This window comes from Coregonus clupeaformis, chromosome 12, assembly GCF_020615455.1.
Source record: "Coregonus clupeaformis isolate EN_2021a chromosome 12, ASM2061545v1, whole genome shotgun sequence".
NCBI classification, from domain to species: Eukaryota; Metazoa; Chordata; class Actinopteri; order Salmoniformes; family Salmonidae; genus Coregonus; species Coregonus clupeaformis.
In genome coordinates this window covers 1121724-1143581 of record NC_059203.1, presented here as the reverse complement: position 1 = coordinate 1143581, position 21858 = coordinate 1121724, and the positions used below count along the sequence as shown (strand labels likewise).

General features: G+C 41.6%; 1 protein-coding gene across 1 annotated transcript in view; it reads left to right on the top strand.

The window, feature by feature from the left end:
- The window catches only part of LOC121577990 (alpha-1-syntrophin), a 66639-nt gene that overhangs the window by 8139 nt on the left and 36642 nt on the right, over positions 1-21858 (top strand). The window contains exon 2 of the mRNA XM_041892023.2: positions 9437-9622. Coding sequence (XP_041747957.1) covers positions 9437-9622 — 186 coding nt within the window. The remainder of the gene's footprint in view (positions 1-9436; positions 9623-21858) is intronic.

The following is a 21858-nucleotide window of genomic DNA, read 5'->3' as shown; positions in this document are numbered from 1 at the left end:
GGAGGGAAGCATTGATTCGACCTTGCGTTTGGTCTAAAGTGCCAATGAGCACTCTCGGCAGCTCTCGCACAGCTACATTTAAGGCCAGATAGGCTTAAACCCTTAAGTTTGACTTGACACCATATACTGTGGGTAGAAGTAGACCAGTGTGTAGAAATGTTTGCACATCTCAGATGTTCAGCTCATGCAACAAATCATATGTTAAATAGTCAATCAGCTTTAATAAGCATTGGTTGTATCCCTCAGGGGCGACAAAGTGAAACATGTCAATTATAAATCTCCCTAGAGATTCTAGTCAGAATCAACCGGTCAAGTGTGTTGCGTTCCTCATTCAATTGTTAGTCAAACCGTCTATTCACACTGTGGGAACAAAGGAGTGATGTCCTCCTAAAACCTTGTTTGACAGCTAGGTCCAAAAGACTTCTCAACAGCTTCTACCCCCAAGCCATAAGACTCCTGAACAGCTAATCATGGCTACCCGGACTATTTGCACTGCCCCCCCCCCACCCCATCTTTTTACGCTGCTGCTACTCTGGTAATTATTTATGCATAGTCACTTTAACTCTACCCACATGTACATATTACTTCAACTACCTCAACTAGCCGGTGCCCCCGCACATTGACTCTGCACCGGTACCCCCCTGTATATATAGCCTCCCTACTGTTATTTTATTTGACTTCTGCTCTTTTTTTCTCAACACTTTTTTGTTGTTGTTTTATTTTACTTTTTTATTAAAAATAAATGCACTGTTGGTTAAGGGCTGTAAGTAAGCATTTCACTGTAATGTCTGCACCTGTTGTATTCGGCGCATGTGGCCAATAAAATTTGATTTTATTTGATATGACATGTTTAGACAAGGTGGACAAAGTGCTGTCTGTCTGTATTGTTCCCTCATCACACTCTCTGTAGGTGGTCCTCTTATCTCTTTCAAGGTTGTAGTTTGCCCAGATACAGGGACAAGACGCTGCAGCTGACTTAAGGGAAATTCTGAAGAGCACCCTTCCCGTGGTTTATACTGTACTATGCAGATGATATAGTATGTTAGCGTGTCTGTCCAGTGGTTTTGGCAGCCGTCCCAGCCAGTTACTCATTATATGGGTGAACGCGTACTGACCAGGTGCTGGGGTGATTACTGGCGTCCGATGGCTTATATTTGTACTCTCCTGGGGGCGGGGTAAGAGGTCCGGAGTGTTAGGGTAATGCAGTGAAAGAAGCTTACAGTTGAAGTCGGATGTTCACATACACCTTTGCCAAATACATTTAAACTCTGTTTTTCACAATTCCTGACATTTAACATCAAACACATCAAGTCCTGCACCAGTTGTTTGAAACAATAATCAATAGTATAAATCCAAGTTGTAATTTAAAAAAACATGTAAGACCTAATTTTAATCTGACAAGTGTGATTAATTTTCCTTGTAACTAAAATATGTGCATAATCAAATAGCGTGGAAATTATATATGATGTTAAAATCAGAAAAATAACATCTGATTCTATTTCTTTGGTGAAAATCACATTCAATCAAGTATTTGGGGTATGAATGCTTACTATTTAAATTATGTGCAATATTCATCAAGTGTGATTTATTTGTTTCGAATTTTACATTCAAGTTGATTGCAAAGAATGTAGTCAATGAAATATTGCCCCAAAAGCATATTGCCTATGATTTGTTCATGATCTAATCTAAAAGTCTATTTGGAGTTTGTTCCTTGGTGATATCAATTTGATCACCTGGTGATATTACAGTCTGGATACATTTTTCTGGTATTTCTGTTATATCAGTTGGATATTTTTCCCGCTGTCTATCACCTCATATGCCTCTCACACAATTCATCAGAGGTCAGAATCTCAACTCGGTGGGCATTATTTCTGCACCTCAATCACCGAACAAACAACCATCAAATGTCTCTCTAGTGTGCACCGCTAGACCCAGACAGACATAAAAGATCGTGTTGACAGCGGAGGGAGTCGCCGTCTGCGCCGATGCCCCTGTGATTGAGATGCATGGGTGAGTGTGTCAGCCCCAGCACTTTTTATTGAAGACACCTGGCTCTAGTCTCAGAAAGACGATGCACAAATTAAATCTGTGGAATCGCCCGTGGGAGCCAACCTGTGATAGATATATTCTGAATTCATTTGATTTAATCCTCTTTCTGAACATTTCTCAGCCGCTTTAAGGCCGACACCCGACTGGCACTTGACATTATTGACAATATTTACCACGAAGGGCCCCGTGGAAGTGGCAGATTCATCAGCCTATGAACTGAGCTTCATTATCCTGTTAGAGAGAAGACACCGCAGCCGGGCAAAGTGGATGACTGGTGTCCTCGTATGTTCTACAACTGCAGTCTTAATGGGAAACCTATCCCTTGCTCAGCTTTTCGAATTAAACTGCTTGAGCACTGCTGTGAGTGCAGTGATGCGCTGTTATGTACAGTGCTTTCAGAAAGTATTCATACCCCTTGACTTAATCCACATTTTGTTGTGTTACAGCCTGAATTCAAAATGGATGAAATCGATTTTTTGGCCACCCATCTATACACAATACCCCATAATGACAAAGTGAAAACTTGTTTGCAAATGTATTATATCTAATTTACATAAGTATACCCCACCCCTGAGTCAATACTTTGTAGAAGCACCTTTTGCAGCGATTACAGCTGTGTCTTTCTGGGTAAGTCTCTAAGAGCTTTGCACACCTGGATTGTGCAACATTTGCCCATTATTCTTAACAAAATTATTCAAGCTCTGTCAAATTGGTTGTTGATCATTGCTAGGCAACCATTTACAGGTCTTGACATAGATTTTCAAGCAGATATAGCCCTTTCCTGCAGTCAATGACCAACAGGATTGGTTTTCATAATTTCATAATTAATAAAGATTATTTAAAAAACCTGACGTGGTATTTGTATGTCAAACAGTTTTGTTATATTTCAGTCTTCTGTGATGTATATAAAGTGTAATATTGGAATGCAAACTCAAAATGGAATAAATGTCAACTCTATATATTCCTTCCTCTCCGGCAACTTAGTTAGGAAGGACACCTGTATCTTTGTAGTGACTGGGTGTATTGATACACCATCCAAAGTGTAATTAATAACTTCACCATGCTCAAAGGTAGATACAATGTACAGATGAAGTCAGAAGTTTACATACACCTTAGCCAAATACATTTAAACTCAGTTTTTCACAATTCCTGACATTTAATCCTAGTAAAAATTCCCAGTCTTAGGTCAGTTAGGATCACCACTTTATTTTAAGAATGTGAAATGTCAGAATAATAGTAGAGAGAATGATTTATTTCAGCTTTTATTTATTCATTCATCACATTCCCAGTGGGTCAGAAATTTACATACACTCAATTAGTATTTGGTAGCATTGCCTTTAAATTGTTTAACTTGGGTCAAACGTTTCGTGTAGCCTTCCACAAGCTTCCCACAATAAATTGGGTGAATTTTGGCCCATTCCTCCTGACAGAGCTGGTGTAACTGAGTCAGGTTTGTAGACCTCCTTGCTCGCACACACTTTTTCAGTTCTGCCCACACATTTTCTATAGGATTGAGGTCAGGGCTTTGTGATGGCCACTCCAATAACTTGACTTTGTTGTCCTTAAGCCATTTTTCCACAACTTTGGAAGTATGCTTGGGGTCATTGTCCATTTTGAAGACCCATTTGCGACCAAGCTTTAACTTCCTGACTGATATCTTGAGATGTTGCTTCAATATATCCACATAATTTTCCTTCCTCATGATGCAATCTATTTTGTGAAGTGCACCAGAAACCTCCTGCAGCAAAGCACCCCCACAGCATGATGCTGCCACCCCCGTGCTTCACGGTTGGGATGGTGTTCTTCGGCTTGCAAGCCTACCCCTTTTTGCCTCCAAACATAACAATGGTCATTATGGCCAAACAGTTCTATTTTTGTTTAATCAGACCAGAGGACATTTGTCCAAAAAGTACGATCTTTGTCCCCATGTGCAGTTGAAAACCGTAGTCTGGCTTTTTTATGGCAGTTTTGGAGCATTGGCTTCTTCCTTGCTGAGCGGCCTTTCAGGTTATGTCGATATAGAACTTGTTTTACTGTGGATATATATACTTTTGTACCTGTTTCCTCCAGCATCTTCACAAGGTCCTTTGCTGTTGTTCTGGGATTGATTTGCACTTCTCGCACCAAAGTGTGTTCATCTCTAGGAGACAAAACGCGTCTCCTTCCTGAGCGGTATGACGGCTGCGTGGTCCCATGGTGTTTATACTTGTGTACTATTGTTTGTACAGATGAACGTGGTACCTTCAGGCGTTTGGAAATTGCTCCCAAGGATAAACCAGACTTGTGGAGGTCTACAATTTGTTTTCTGAGGTCTTGGCTGATTTCTTTTGATTTTCCCATGATGTCAAGCAAACAGGCACTGAGTTTGAAGGTAAGCCTTGAAATACATCCACAGGTACACCTCCAATTGACTCAAATGATGTCAATTAGCCTATCAGAAGCTTCTAAAGCCATGACATCATTTTCTGGAATGTTCCAAGCTGTTTAAAGGCACAGTCAACTTAGTGTATGTAAACTTCTAACCCACTGGAATTGTGATACAGTGAAATAATCTGTCTGTAAACAATTGTTGGAAAAATTATTTGTGTCATGCACAAAGTAGATGTCCTAACCGACTTGCCAAAACTATAGTTTGTTAACAAGAAATGTGTAGAATGGTTGAAAAACTAGTTTTAATGACTCCAACCAGGTGTATGTAAACCTCCGACTTCAACTGTATGTTTATTTTTATTTTGACCAATCTACGAATAGGTGCCCTTCTTTGCAAGGCATTGGAAAACATTACATTTACATTTTAGTCATTTAGCAGACGCTCTTATCCAGAGCGACTTACAGTTAGCACATACATTATTTTATCGAACCCACAACCCTGGCGTTGCAAACGCCATGCTCTACCAACTGAGCTACATCCCCTGAGCTACATCCCCTGAAAACCTCCCTGGTCTTTGTGGTTGAAATTCACTGCTCGACTGAGGGACCTTACAGATAATTGTATATGTGGGATACAGAGATGAGTAGTCATTAAAAAATCATGTTAACCTCTACGGGATCGGTGTCCCGAATACGGGACGGTTGAGCTAACATGCGCTAATGTGATTAGCATGACTGTTGTAAGTAGCAGCAAACTTTCCAGGACATAGACATGTCTTATATGGGCAGAAAGCTTAAATTCTTGTTAATCTAACGGCACGGTCCAATTTACAGTAGCTATTACAGTGAAAGAAGACCATGCTATTGTTTGAGGACAATTGTTTGAGTGCACAACAACAAAAAACGTATCACGGCAACTGGTTTGATACATTCACCTCTGAAGGTAAATAATGTTCTTACATTCAGTAATCTTGCTCTGATTTGTCATCCTGAGGGTCCCAGAGATAAAATGTAGCATAGTTTGGTTTGATAAAATCCATTTTTATATTCAAATGTAGGAACTGGGTTCTACAGTTTTAACCCTTGCTGTCTCTGGCTCCACACCCACCCCGCCCGGCCATCTAGATGTGTGAACGTTAGTGTATAAGCTAATGATCCATCACGTATGACATTCCTGGGAGTGTGTAAACTTACATTTTGTATTACCATATAATTTGTGTATGTTCTGTATAGTTATGTACTTGAAAATGTATCAATTTACCAATTCGGCACATTAACTCAGTCCAGTATTGCAACGCTTCACTGGATCTAGTGGCCAAAATCTAAATTGCGCCTAAACTGCAATATTATATTGTGGCCTTTTTCTTGCATTTCAAAGATTATGGAACAAAAAAATAAATAGAAAACGCATCTTTTTTTTGTTTGAATTATCTTTTACCAGATCTAATGTGTTATATTCTCCTACAGTAATTTCACATTTCCACAAACTTCAGTGTTTCCTTTCAAATGGTATCAAGAAAATGCATATCCTTGCTTCAGGTCCTGAGCTACAGGCAGTTAGATTTGGTTATGTCATTTTAGGCGAAAATTGAAAAAAAGGGTCCAATCCTTAAGAGGTTAAACACTATTATTGCACACAGAGTGAGTCAATGCAACTTATGTGACTTGTTAAGCACATTTTTTCTGCTGAACTTATTTAGGCTTGCCATGACAAAGTGGTTGAATACTTATTGACTCAAGACATTTCAGCTTTTCATTTTTAATTCATTTGTAAAGATTTCGAAAAACATAATTCCACTTTGATATTATAGGGTATTGTGTGTAGGCCAGTGACAAAAAGTATCTATTTAATCCATTTTTAATTCAGGCTGTAACGCAACAAAATTTGGAAAAAGTCAAGGGGTGTGAATACTTTCTTAAGTGCCCTCCTGAATTATTGGCACCCCAGGTAAATATGAACAAAAAAGACGGGGAAAAAATGTCATTGTTGTTTATCAGCTTGATCTTACACTCAAAGTATTATATGAACCAAACCTATAATTGAGTTCAAATTGTTCAAAGAAAATAAAATTGTCATCAATAAATAATTATTTAATTCAAAAACATGAGTCAATTATTGATACCCCTGCATTTAGTACTTAGTGCCCCCTCCCTTTGCCAAGATAACATCTCAGAGTCGTCTCCTATAATGTTTGATTAGGTGGGAGAACACATAGGAAGGGATTTGAGACCATTCCTCCATACAGAAACTCTCTAGATCCTTCAGAGTCCTTGGTACTCACTTGTGAACTCTCCTCTTAAGCTTACCCCACAGGTTTTCAATGGGGTTTAGGTCAGGGGACTGGTATGGCCATTGCAAAAGCTAGATTCTATGGTCAGTGAACCATTTTCGTGTGGATTTTGAGTTTTACTTTGGATCGTTGTCCTGTTGGAAGATCCAATGATGACCCAGTTTTAGCGTCCTGGCAGAGGCAGACAGGTTTTTGACTAAAATCTCCTGGTACTTGATGGAGTCCATGATGCCATGTATCCTAACAATGTTCCCAGGGCCTTTGGAAGTAAAACAGCCCCACAACATCAAAGATCCACCACCATACTTCACAGTGGTGATTAGGTTATTTTCTGCATGACCATGGCTCTTTTTACGCCAAACCCACCTCTTGTGTTTGTTGCCAAAAAGCTATATATTTTTGGTCGCATCATACCATAAAACCTGGTTCCAATCAAAGTTCCAATGACATTTAGCAAACTCCAGGCGCTTATGTTTGTGGTTTAGTGACAGCAGAGGCTTTCTTCTGGCAACCCTTCCAATTAACTTGTTGGCATGGAGGTGGTGTCTAAGAGGTGTTTTAGAGACTTGTGACCCCAAGATGTAACCAACTTCTGCAATTCTCCAACTGTGATCCTTGGAGATTTTTTTGCCACTTGAACCATTCTTCTCACTGTGCTTGGGGTCAAAATACACTTGCTTCCTCTTCCAGGCAGGTTCATCACAGCTCCAATTGTTTATTTGTATGTGTTGGGCTTTAGCTGAGATTATTCTTTACACAGTCAAGTGTATTTGTCCAGGCTTCAATTGTTCCTTGACTCACACCATTCATTCTCGCTGTCGATAATTCTAATGTCATAACTTCTAATAGCAACTGTATCCACTGACGAATTGGGAGAGAGTGAGGTGATTGGCATCTAAGAGCCAACATATTTTTTGCAGCAGTGCTGCCTGCCAGCAGTAATCGTCTTTGATTAATTGAGAGATTCAAAGAAGCTTTCATCATTAAGTAACATAGTAGATGCAAGCATTGAATATTTACATTCATGCACTTTGAAATTAATTTTGTAACTTTGTCCCAGAAGCATTTAACTGCAGGGCATCCCACATCATATGACGGAATGTGCCTACCTAATTTAGGGGACACAGTGAACAGTTGGGAGTTGGGGCCAATTTCATCGTAAAATGTTTCCTTGGTGTTAAATACAGTCTGTGAACAAACTTAAAATGCATATGTTGATGGTTCGGATTACGTGATGCCAAGGTAATATTTTTCCATATTCTGTTCCATCACTTAGATCTGTGGACCATCCTTTTTTAATGGCTAGCTTGTTTATATATTATAGAGATCAGTCCTTTTGGGAGCCCAGATCATTTATTTATAAATCCCATCGTTGAATGGTTCGATACTTATGAAAAGCATTTTCTCAATCACAAATATTCATACCACTTTGAGCTGTCCATAAATAAAGATAGCTGTTACCAGATCATTTATTTATAAATCCCATCGTTGGATGGTTCGATACTTATGAAAAGCATTTTCTCAATCACAAATATTCATACCACTTTGAGCTGTCCATAAATAAAGATAACTGTTACCAGATCATTTATTTATAAATCCCATCGTTGAAAGGTTCGATACTTATGAAAAGCATTTTCTCAATCACAAATATTCATACCACTTTGAGCTGTCCATAAATAAAGATAACTGTTACCAGATCATTTATTTATAAATCCCATCGTTGGATGGTTCGATACTTATGAAAAGCATTTTCTCAATCACAAATATTCATACCACTTTGAGCTGTCCATAAATAAAGATAACTGTTACCAGATCATTTATTTATAAATCCCATCGTTGGATGGTTCGATACTTATGAAAAGCATTTTCTCAATCACAAATATTCATACCACTTTGAGCTGTCCATAAATAAAGATAACTGTAAACAGTAGTATTGTTTCAAGCGATTTATTATAGTTAGCTAGAAGTAGAACAGCGTCTTATCTTCTCATTCTGCAGCATAAATCCGACCGACCACGGACTGTCACAGTGCAGCATAAATCCGACCGACCACGGACTGTCACAGTGCAGCATAAGTGAAAAATGAAAACTACTTTGAAATCCCGGCACCGGGATTTTTCCTTATTGGAATAGCTGGATGAAATGTAAAACGTGAAATAGAGTTCTGACTTTTAACCTTTTCAAATTATGGAATTTTCACAATGCCCTCAAATAACATAATTTCCAAGCATTCCAAAGGAGTATGTTGACTGGTAGTCATGCCTCTTTTAGTGTTATATCAAGGATACAAAATCCACCCTTACCAAAATATTATTGCAGATCATTTTATGATGTACTTAGCTGTTGTATAATGAAAGGTTTGGAAAAACAGGAAAAAATCTTTGCCTGTCACCTTTACGCCCTAGGAAAAAGCGTACGATATTCCTGTAGACCACCATATTTCATATTCACATCCCATCTCCTTTAAGGAGAGGGGCACACTCTTAGCCGGTAACCATCTGGTTTATACTTTGTACGAGAAGCGTACCGTGTTCTTTAATTATTTGTTACTTTTATTTCTTTTTTTTTTAGGGTATTCTTTCTTAAAACTGCATTGTTGGTTAAGGGCTTGTAAGTAAGCATTTCACTGTAAGGTCTACACCTGTTGTATTCGACACGTGACAAATAAAATTAGATTTGATTCCTTTGAGATGAACTGAACCGATGCCATATGCTTTACTTTGCAGGTGGAAAAGAGAACAAAATGCCTATTCTCATCTCGAAGATCTTCAAAGGGTTGGCGGCTGACCAGACGGATGCCCTTTACGTGGGCGACGCCATACTTTCGGTCAACGGCTCTGACCTCCGGGAGGCCACACACGACGACGCCGTGCAGGCTCTGAAGAAGACAGGGAAGGAGGTCATCCTAGAGGGTAAGCACCACCAGAACATTTCTGCCAGGCCGGGGTTCCAAGAAATGTTGTAGCGTGACCAAGTCGATTATCGACCGAAAGGTCGCTGGTGTATAGGTTCAAACCCAGCATTGCATGCCATGAGGTGGATTGCTTCTCCTTCAGTGGATTAGAAGCAAGATGAACTGTGAGTAAGTGAACAGTAAGTCACTTTGGATAGCAGTAGCAAACAACTGCCAAGAAATAGAAATTTCTCACCTCGAGGAAAAGCCTCTTAGCACGCTGAGATGGAGCCGGGGCTGTAGAGGGGGGTTACAGATGTAGGATCTACATTTGATCACCCTGTTTGTTACAGGATAACTTGTAGTGTTAAAATTTGTAGTGTATTTGAGGTTTAAAAAGGCTTCTGAAGTTTGTAATTTCCACTTTGAAATTTCATACTTGATTTTCTCTTTTAAAAAATGTATCAACCCCTATAAAAATGTCCATTAATTATAATCTACATAATAATTCAAATTTCCTGTTGCTGCAGGATTATTTTCCTGCTGTAGCAAAATGGCTTAAATTAAAATCCTACATCTGTATCAGAGTTGATCCTATTGAACCAAAAATAATGGCTGCTGCAAATCCCATCAGAACCCTTCAAACGCCACATTGAAACTAGCTAAAATGAGATCCTGTCATAAATCGGGGGAAACTTATTGAGAACTTCTAGGCTGCCGGTCGGCACTGCAGGGGAGCAATGTGGAGAAAGTCCTGGAGGTGGTCTTGTAGGTTCACTGTTCTTTGTCTGTTAGCCAGGCCAGGCAGCTCCAGCAGCAGGTGAAGGGAAACGGACAGTGTTGAATTTGAGATGAGGTCTTTAACTGAGATCAATAGAAGGCATGCATGTTGTCCATCGATTGCATCACAGGTGTTCTGTGACTCCCAATCTTTTATGTGCATAATGAATGTGCACATCATTGGACAGGTCTGTTATTCTACACTCTACAAAAGGGACTTATGCTGTGCTGTAGAAGGGAAACACAATATCCACAAGAATACGTTTGAGTGAATTTCTGTAGCGTTAAGTTAGGCTGTTGACCACCAATTTCTCCAGTACTGTCCAGATCGCCCGCTGAGACATGCATACAGTAGGCGGATACACCAGTTTATTAATGTGAGGCGGGTTAGCTTGCTGGCACACAACTCCACAGCACTCCACAGCCAGGCAGGCAGCCAGGCAGGCAGGGGAAATCACTCTAAATCCCTCTGCCCTGTCAACACAGGAGCAGAAAAGCATCAGGCAGCTCATCCACCAGGCCTGTGATCCATAATGTCAGAAATCATTTCATGGGTTACTCACCCTGAGGAGCGGATTTGGCAGGAAACATGTCGAGAGGCTTTGGGACTTTGCTGAGGGGGAGGTTATTGAGAGTCTTCTGTTGTATCTAGGAGTGCTCCTGCATTCTCCAACAGTTTATAAACAACAGCGCTAAGCCTGAGGTAGTTCAGGCAACATGGCATTGTATTGGCTACTTTGTCCATTGTGACACCTGTGATAGTCTTGTGACTTCCAGAACTTGGAAAAGAAAGAGAAGTGCTCGCACACTGTCTCTGTGCTCCTGTCTTGGCAACTTTAGTCCAACATGTGAGAGTATTTTTCTTTATTTTCTATGACATTGATTGCATTCTGAATCTGTGGATATGTGTTGACTTCCATAGCTTTCCATAGAGTTCAATCAGATCAACTTGATTGTGAAAGCCCCTCCATATGACATCTTTGGTAGGGTTTTCTTGTTGAAGTTCTTTGAATTACTGGTAAGCCTGTCGCATGCTTCCCAGTCGAAACAGTTTGCGCTTATATTCTGACTAAATTGAGTGACGTTAGTTTTGGTGTTGGTTAGTTTTTTTTCCGGCTGTTCACACACACAACATTTTTCTTGAGGGAAGTCGAAGTTCGGTAGCCGATCTCTATGCCCCTTCGTCGGTGATTGGTCAACAGTAGGGGTGGGAACTATGGACGGGATTCTTCAATGAAGTGTTTGCTGTAATTCAACGAGAGAGACGAGAGAGCGCAGCCAATTATGTATATAAACCCTAGATTGTTGATGTTATGTATTGGCCAATGAGAGACCCCTTGACTTTTTCCACATTTTAAAATGGATTTTAAAAAATGTGTTGCTCTATTAATCTTTCCCTCAATCCTGACTAGTCTCCCAGTCCCTACCACTGAAAAACATCCTTTAGGTGCCTTTTGGCAAACTCCAAGCGGGCTGTCATGTGCCTTTTACTGAGGAGTGGCTTCCATCTGGCCACTCTACCATAAAGGCCTGATTGGTGGAGTGCTGCAGAGATGGTTGTCCTTCTGGAAGGTTCACCCATCTCCACAGAGGAACTCTGGAGCGCTGTCAGAGTGACCATCGGGTTCTTGGTCACCTCCCTGACCAAGGCCCTTCTCCCCCGATCGCTCCGTTTGGCCGGGCAGCCAGCTCTAGGAAGAGTCTTGGTGTCCCCTAAATTAGGAATGATGGAGGCCACTGTGTTCTTGGGGACCTTCAATGCTGCAGAATGTTTTGGTACCCTTACCCAGATCTGTGCCTCGATAAAACCCTGTCTCGGAGCTCTACAGACAATTCCTTCAACCTCATGGCTTGGTTTTTGTTCTGACACACACTGTCAACTGTGGGACCTTATATAGACAGGTGTGTGCCTTTCCAAATCATGTCCAATCAATTGAATTTACCACAGGTGGACTAAAATCAAGTTGTAGAAACATTTCAAGGATAATCAATGGAAACAAGATGCACCTGAGCTCAATTTCGGGTCTCATAGCAAAGGGTCTGAATACTTATGTAAATGTGATATTTCAGTTTTTATTTTGTAAGAAATATATATTTTCAATGTTTTATACATTTTAAAATTATGCATTAACGTGTCTGTAATAGAATAAATGTGGCAAAAACTAATGTAGACATTTATAAATGCATTTCTATAGCTTCCAAAATATTTTTTACAATGGTGGGGGAGTGCCAAGATGGACGTGTGTGGCTTCAAAACAGCGCCCCCTGTCAGTCATCTAAAGTACACTATATATACAAAAGTATGTGGACACCCCTTCAAATTAGTGGTAGTCTTTTAAGGGAGTATGCGAGCGCACTCATTCGGTTCGCCTAGCCAAGTTTGGCTAGGGGCCAGCCGAACTGAAGCATACTGACGCCTTAAGGAGAGAGAGACATTCGAACATTGCAGCAGCAGGTAGGCCTATACAATATGATTGAGAACAGACTAATAACTAGGTATCCAATTCAAAACATACACTACATGGTCAAAAGTATGTGGAGACCCTTTCAAATTAGGAGATTCGGCTATTTTAGCCACACCCGTTGCTGACAAGTGTATAAAATCGAGCACACAGACATGCAATCGCCATAGACAAACATTGGCAGTAGAATGGCCTTACTGAAGAGCTCAGTGACTTTCAACGTGGCACCGTCATAGGATGCCACCTTTCCAACAAGTCAGATAGTCAAATGTCTGCCCTGTTAGAGCTGCCCCGGTCAACTGTAAGTGGTAGGCCACACAAGCTCACAGAACGGGATCGCCGAGTTCTGAAGCGTGTAGCACGTAAAAATCGTCTGTCCTCGGTTGCAACACTCACTACCGAGTTCCAAACTGCCTCTGGAAGCAGCGTCAGCACAATAACTGTTTGTCGGGAGCATGAAATGGGTTTCCATGGCTGAGCAGCTGCACACAAGCCAAAGATCACCATGCGCAATGCCAAGCATCGGCTGGAGTGGTGTAAAGCTCGCCGCCATTGGACTCTGGAGCAGTGGAAACGCGTTCTCTGGAGTGATGAATCACGCTTCACCATCTGGCAGTCCGACGGACTAATCTGGGTTTGGTGGATGCCAGGACAACGCTACATTCCCGAATGCATAGTGCCAACTGTAAAGTTTGGTGGAGGAGGAATAATGGCCTGGGGCTGTTTTTCATGGTTCGGGCTAGGCCCCTTAGTTCCAGTGAAGGGAAATCTTAACGCATACAATGACATTCCTGTTTCAGCATGACAATGCCCCCTTGCACAAAGCGAGGTCCGTACAGAAATGGTTTTTCGAGATTGGTGTGGAAGAACTTGACTGGCCTGCACAGAGCCCTGACCTCAATCCCGTCGAACACCTTTGGGATGAATTGGAACGCCAACCTCGAGCCAGGCCTAATCGCCCAACATGACTTGAATGAGATTTTTGCCACAAATGCATAAAAAAAAGCATTAGGAAACAGTGCCAGGGAATTAAACCAAAGCATGTCATATCTTGTCCATTGACTGCTTACAGGGTAAGGAAACCAATAAGTTATTTAGTAATTTGGATGAATTATCCCTTTAAGTTACAATTAGCATTTTATGTGTACAGTTTACAACAGATATCCCTATTTCAAGCCTGTGGTATGTTACTTTAGATTATTGCACTTTATGTTGATAATAATATTGAATGATAATGCACGGCATAATGGACGTAAACATATTTGAGCAGTGTAGAGGGACAGGCTCTTCAGTATTCCTGGCATCCCTCCATTAGAGTGGAAATGGAATAATCAATCCAACTGGGTGACATAAACACCTGAGAAGGTCAGATGCATATAACAGCAAAACATCACCGATTGAACAGGTTTTCATTTCTTATCAGAGCTTACTGTGTGAGAGAGAGAGAGAGAGAGAGAGAGAGAGAGAGAGAGAGAGAGAGAGAGAGAGAGAGAGAGAGAGAGAGAGAGAGAGAGAGAGAGAGAGAGAGAGAGAGAGAGAGATGCACCTGATGTGGTCATACTTTACATAATGTGTCTGTCAATACCTGGACTTGGATGTATATATAATATAGAGAATAATTCATACTATTATATAAGATACTTTACTTTAATACTGTATAAAATAAGTTTGTCCTAATAAGGTCATTTATCTAACCTCTGGCTTAGAGGAGAGGTGTTCTAACAAAAAGCACTGAACCAACTCCACCCTGGTTAAGGCAACACTGCCTTTGACACATATCTCAGCCTGGACTTCATTTGGATTCTGCCCTGAGACTGCACTCATCACTGCCCCTGGCCAACCAGGCAGCATTCCCACACAGTGAGAGGGAACCGGGGGGGAGAGAGGAAGGTTGGCAGCATGCTTCCCAGGGCAACCAAGCCTGACAGGGTGTCACAGAGGGTGTCTGGGTGGCAGAGAGGTGACAGCGTGACGTGGACAGGAGAGAGAAACAGAATGTGTGTGTGTGTGTGCGTGTGCCTGTGCGAGTGTGTGTGCAAGCATGTTTTTGTGTGCATGCATACATTCTGCTTACAGCGTACATACAGCTTACATGCACACTGTGTGTACGTACAGTATGTGCAGTGTTTAGCGTGTCTTGGTGGGAGGGGGATGGGTAAGAGTACCGGTGGTGCACCATGTGCTGTGGCGTGGGGCATAATGGGAGGTTTCTAGGGCAAAGTCATGAACAGGAAGGAGCTCTTCCTAAACCCCACCAGACCAGGAATCTTCAGCTCCACATACTGTATGTCTTATCTATATGGTCTACCGGTCTGAAAAGGCTACTCTACTGTATGTCTTATCTACATGGTCTACCGGTCTGAAAAGGCTACTCTACTGTATGTCTTATCTATATGGTCTACCGGTCTGAAAAGGCTACTCTACTGTATGTCTTATCTACATGGTCTACCGGTCTGAAAAGGCTACTCTACTGTATGTCTTATCTACATGGTCTACCGGTCTGAAAAGGCTACTCTACTGTATGTCTTATCTATATGGTCTACCGGTCTGAAAAGGCTACTCTACTGTATGTCTTATCTACATGGTCTACCGTCTTAAAAGGCTACTCTACTGTATGTCTTATCTACATGGTCTACCGTCTGAAAAGGCTACTCTACTGTATGTCTTATCTATATGGTCTACCGTCTTAAAAGGCTACTCTACTGTATGTCTTATCTACATGGTCTACCGGTCTGAAAAGGCTACTCTACTGTATGTCTTATCTACATGGTCTACCGTCTGAAAAGGCTACTCTACTGTATGTCTTATCTACATGGTCTACCGGTCTGAAAAGGCTACTCTACTGTATGTCTTATCTACATGGTCTACCGGTCTGAAAAGGCTACTCTACTGTACGTCTTATCTACATGGTCTACCGGTCTGAAAAGGCTACTCTACTGTATGTCTTATCTACATGGTCTACCGGTCTGAAAAGGCTACTCTACTGTATGTCTTATCTACATGGTCTACCGGTCTGAAAAGGCTACTCTACTGTATGTCTTATCTACATGGTCTACCGGTCTGAAAAGGCTACTCTACTGTATGTCTTATCTACATGGTCTACCGGTCTGAAAAGGCTACTCTACTGTATGTCTTATCTACATGGTCTACCGGTCTTAAAAGGCTACTCTACTGTATGTCTTACCTACATGGTCTACCGGTCTGAAAAGGCTACTCTACTGTATGTCTTATCTACATGGTCTACCGGTCTGAAAAGGCTACTCTACTGTACGTCTTATCTACATGGTCTACCGGTCTGAAAAGGCTACTCTACTGTATGTCTTATCTACATGGTCTACCGGTCTGAAAAGGCTACTCTACTGTATGTCTTATCTACATGGTCTACCGGTCTGAAAAGGCTACTCTACTGTATGTCTTATCTACATGGTCTACCGGTCTGAAAAGGCTACTCTACTGTATGTCTTATCTACATGGTCTACCGGTCTGAAAAGGCTACTCTACTGTATGTCTTATCTACATGGTCTACCGGTCTGAAAAGGCTACTCTACTGTATGTCTTATCTACATGGTCTACCGTCTGAAAAGGCTACTCTACTGTATGTCTTATCTACATGGTCTACCGGTCTGAAAAGGCTACTCTACTGTATGTCTTATCTACATGGTCTACCGGTCTGAAAAGGCTACTCTACTGTATGTGCTAATGAGAGAATAGGGCTGCCTCCCTAATTGTACCCTGTTCTGGTCAAAGGTAGTGCCCTATGTAGGCAATAGAGTGCCATGTGGGACGTAGCCTTAGATGTAGCCTACATGTATTCAGTAGAGTCCAACAGATGGGGAAGATTACATTGTAGCGAGAGACAGTGTGAGAAAGTGCGGCAATCGCAGCACCGTTCCTCAACTACAAGCAAGGATATTTGCTTAGTGTCAGGCTAACTTTCGGTTGAATTTTACTGGACCAGTCTCTGGCCAACGGCAGTAAATCCGTGGGTGAAATGTGCTGGTGCCCATTGCCAAGCCATTTAACGAGGAACACTGGTAACGACTGACAGAGCGGCCCAGCCAGTCTGCACACAGAGCTTCATTATTCTATTATTACCAAGGGCTCTATAGTGCACTGATACAGCAGGGTTTAGAGTAGTTACGTTGTAGCCTGGTTGCCAGACTCTAGCCTGGTTGCCAGACTCTAGCCTGGTTGCCAGACTCTAGCCTGGTTGCCAGACTCTAGCCTGGTTGCCAGACTCTAGCCTAGTTGCCAGACTCTAGCCTGGTTGCCAGACTCTAGCCTGGTTGCCAGACTCTAGCCTGGTTGCCAGACTCTAGCCTGGTTGCCAGACTCTAGCCTAGTTGCCAGACTCTAGCCTGGTTGCCAGACTCTCGCCTAGTTGCCAGACTCTAGCCTGGTTGCCAGACTCTAGCCTGGTTGCCAGACTCTAGCCTGGTTGCCAGACTCTAGCCTGGTTGCCAGACTCTAGCCTAGTTGCCAGACTCTAGCCTGGTTGCCAGACTCTAGCCTGGTTGCCAGACTCTAGCCTGGTTGCCAGACTCTAGCCTAGTTGCCAGACTCTAGCCTGGTTGCCAGACTCTAGCCTAGTTGCCAGACTCTAGCCTGGTTGCCAGACTCTAGCCTAGTTGCCAGACTCTAGCCTGGTTGCCAGACTCTAGCCTGGTTGCCAGACTCTAGCCTGGTTGCCAGACTCTAGCCTGGTTGCCAGACTCTAGCCTAGTTGCCAGACTCTAGCCTGGTTGCCAGACTCTAGCCTGGTTGCCAGACTCTAGCCTGGTTGCCAGAATCGTATTGCTTGAGCCAACTTGCCATGGTCTTAGTGTTGAATGAACACTTCCGAGACAATCAGGGTAATGTTCAGTAGCGAACACTGTAGCTAATCGTTTTGAAATGGAAACCAAAAATGATCATTTCTAATTGGACTAGCCTTTTACAGGTTCCTACATGTTTCAAATCATGTTCTGGTTGTGGTGCATGAGTAAGCATGTCGACCTCTTGTTGCTTGTTAAAGTTACAGTAGATGCATTATGACTATTGATGAACATCAAATTGAAGTGCATCATTCCAAGATCAAACTTACAGCTGTATTTCTCCTCTTTGTGAGTTAAGCAACCTCTTTATGTATATGGTTTTCTACAAGTGATCAGTTCCTGACTTCAACTTTTTCTGTGCCGTAAAAAGTCTATACAATTGAACATATACAGTGCCTTCGGAAAGTATTCAGACCCTTTGACTTTTTCCACATTTTGTTAGATTACAACCTTATTCTAAAATGTATTAAATTGTTTTTTTCCTCACCAATCTACACACATTAGAGGCTGCTGCTGCCTATTGAAATCACTGGCCACTTTAAGAAATGGAACACTAGTCACTTTAATAACGTTTACATATCTTGCACTACTCATCTCATATGTATATACTGTATTCTATTCTATAATATTCTACTGTATCTTAGTCCATGCCGCTCTGTCATTGCTTGTCCATATATGTATATATTCTTAAATTCCATTCCTTACTAGATTTGTGTATTGGGTATATGTTGTTGAAATTGTTAGATATTACTTGTTAGATATTACTGCACTGTCGGAGCTAGAAGAACAAGCATTTCGCTACACCCACAATAACATCTGCTAAACACGTGTATGTGACAATTAAATGTGATTTGATTTGATTTGACAATACTCCACAATGACAAAGTAAAAACAGGTTTTTAGAATTTTTTGTTAATTAAAAATGAAAATGAAAACTGAAATATCACATTTACATAAGTATTCAGACCCTTTACTCAGTACTTTGTTGAAGCACCTTTGGCAGCGATTACAGCCTCGAGTCTTCTTGGGTATGACGCTACAAGCTTGGCACACCTGTATTTGGGGAGTTTCTCCCATTCTTTTCTGCAGATCCTCTCAAGCTCTGTCAGGTTGGATGGGAAGCGTTGCTGCACAGCTATTTTCAGGTCTCTCCAGAGATGTTCGATCGGGTTCAAGTCCGGGCTCTGGCTGGGCCACTCAAGGACATTCAGAGACTTGTCCCGAAGCCATTCCTGCGTTTTCTTGGCTGTGTGCTTAGGATCGTTGTCCTGTTGGAAGGTGAACCTTCGCCCCAGCCTGAGGTCCTGAGCGCTCTGGAGCAGGTTTTCATTAAGGATCTCTCTGTACTTTGCTCTGTTAATCTTTGCCTTAATCCTGACTAGTCTCCCAGTCTCTGCCGCTGAAAAATATCCTCACAGCATGATGATGCCTCCACCATGCTTCACTGTAGGGATAGTGCCAGGTTTCCTCCAGATGTGACGCTTGGCATTCAGGCCAAAGAGTTCAATCTTGGTTTCATCAGACCAGGGAATATCTTTCTCATGGTCTGAGAGTCTTTAGGTGCCTTTTGGCAAACTCCAAGCGGGCTGTCATGTGCCTTTTACTGAGGAGTGGCTTCCGTCTGGCCACTCTACCATAAAGGCCTGATTGGTGGAGTGCTGCAGAGATGGTTGTCCTTCTGGAAGGTTCCCCCATCTCCACAGAGGAACTCTAGAGCTTTGTCAGAGTGACCATCGGGTTCTTGGTCACCTCCCTGACCAAGACCCTTCTCCCCCGATTGCTCAGTTTGGCCGGGCGGCCAGCTCTAGGAAGAGTCTTGGTGGTTCCAAACTTCTTCCATTTAAGAATGATGGAGGCCACTGTGTTCTCAGGGACCTTCAATGCTGCAGATATTTTTTGGTACCCTTCCCCAAATCTGTGCCTCCACACAATCCTGTCTCAGAGCTCTACGGACAATTCCTTCCTCCCTCATGGCTTGGTTTTGGCTCTGACATGCACTGTCAACTGTGGGACCTTATATAGACAGGTGTGTGCCTTTCCAAATCATGTCCAATAAATTGAATTTACTCCAATCAAGTTGTAGAAACATCTCAAGGATGATCAATGGAGATAGTATGCACCTGAGCTCAATTTTGAGTCTCCTAGCAAAGGGTCTGAATACTTATGTAAATAAGGTATTTCTGTTTTAATTTTTTTATAAATTAGCAAAAATGTCTAAAAACCTGTTTTCGCTTTGTCATTATGGGGTATTGTGTGTAGATTGCTGAGGATTTGTATTTATTTAATCCATTTTACAATAAGGCTGTAACGTAACAAAATGTGGAAAAAGTCAAGGGGTCTGAATACTTTCCGAAGGCACAGTGCATACCCCTTGACTTATTCCAAATTTTGTTACGTTACAGCTTTGACTTATTCCACATTTTGTTGTCTTACAGACTGATTTCAAAATGGATTCAGTATATTTTTCTCTCATCCATCTACACACAATACCCCATAATGACAAAGTGAAAACATGTTTATAGAAATGTTAGCAAATTTATAAAAAGTTGAATACAGAAATATCTTATTTACATAAGTATTCACACCCCTGAGTAAATACTTTGTGGAAGCACATTTGGCAGCGATTACAGCTGTGAGACTTTTTGGGTAAGTCTCTATGCACTTTCCACACCTGGATTGTGCAACATTTGCCCATCATTCTTTTAAATTATTCAAGCTCTGTCAAACAGGTTGTTGATCATTGCTAGACAACCATTTTCAGGTCTTGCCATAGATTTTCAAGTAGATTTACGTCAAAACTGTAACTCGGCCACTCAGGAACATTCACTGTCTTCTTGGTAAGCAACTCCAGTGTAGATTTGGCCTTGTGTTTTAGGTTAATAATAATAATAATAATATGCCATTTAGCAGACGCTTTTATCCAAAGCGACTTACAGTCATGTGTGCATACATTTTTACGTATGGGTGGTCCCGGTGATCGAACCCACTACCCTGGCGTTACAAGCGCCATGCTCTACCAATTGAGCTACAGAGGACCACATTGAGCTACAGCAGGTTATTGTCCTGCTGAAAGGTGAATCCATCTCCCAGTTTCTGGTGGAAAGCAGACTGAACCAGGTTTTCCTCTAGGGTTTTGCCTGTGCTTAGCTCCATTCTGTTTATTTTTTATTCTGAAAAACACCCTCGTCCTTGACGATTACAAGCATACCCATAACATGATGCAGCCACCACCATGCTTGAAAATATGAGGAGTGGTACTCAGTAATGTGTTGTATTGGATTTGCCCCAAACATAACACTTTTTTTTCAGGACATACAGTTCATTTCTTTGCCACATTTTTAGCAGTATTACTTTAGTGCCTTGTTGCAAACAGGATGCATGTTTTGTAATATTTTTATTCTGTACAGGCTTCCTTCTTTTCACTCTGTCAATTAGGTTAGTATTGTGGAGTAATTACAATGTTCTTGATCCATCCTCAGTTTTCTCCTATCGCGGCCATTCACCTCTGTAACTGTTTTAAAGTCACCGTTGGCCTCATGGTGAAATCCCTGAGCAGATTCCTTCCTCTCCGGCAACTGAGTTAGGAAGTACGCCTGTATCTTTGTAGTGACTTGGTGTATTGATACACCATCCAAAGTGTAATTAATAACTTCACCATGCTCAAAGGAATATTCAATGTCTGCTTGTTTTATTTTTTACCCATCTACCAATAGGAGCCCTTCTTTGCAAGGCATTGGAAAACCTCCCTGGTCTTTGTGGTTGAATCTGTGTTTCAAATTCACTGCTCGACTGAGGGACCTTACAGATAATTGTATATGTGGGGTACAGAGATGAGGTAGTCATTCAAAAATCATGTTAAACACAGAGTGAGTCCATGCAAATAATTGTGTGACTTGTTAAGCACATTTTTACTCCTAAACGTATTTAGGCTTGCCATATCAAAGGGGTTGAATACTTATTGACTCAAAACATTTCAGCTTTTCGTTTGTAATTCATTTGTAAAAAAAAAAATCAAAAAACATAATTCCACTTTGACATTATGGGGTATTGTGTGTAGGCCAATGACAAAAACATCTAAATGTAATCCATTTTAAATTCAGGCTATAACACAATAAAATGTGGACAAAGTCAAGGGGTGGGAATACTTTCTGAAGGCACTGTCATGAACATGTGTCAGTACTCAGGAATGTCTGAGCCGG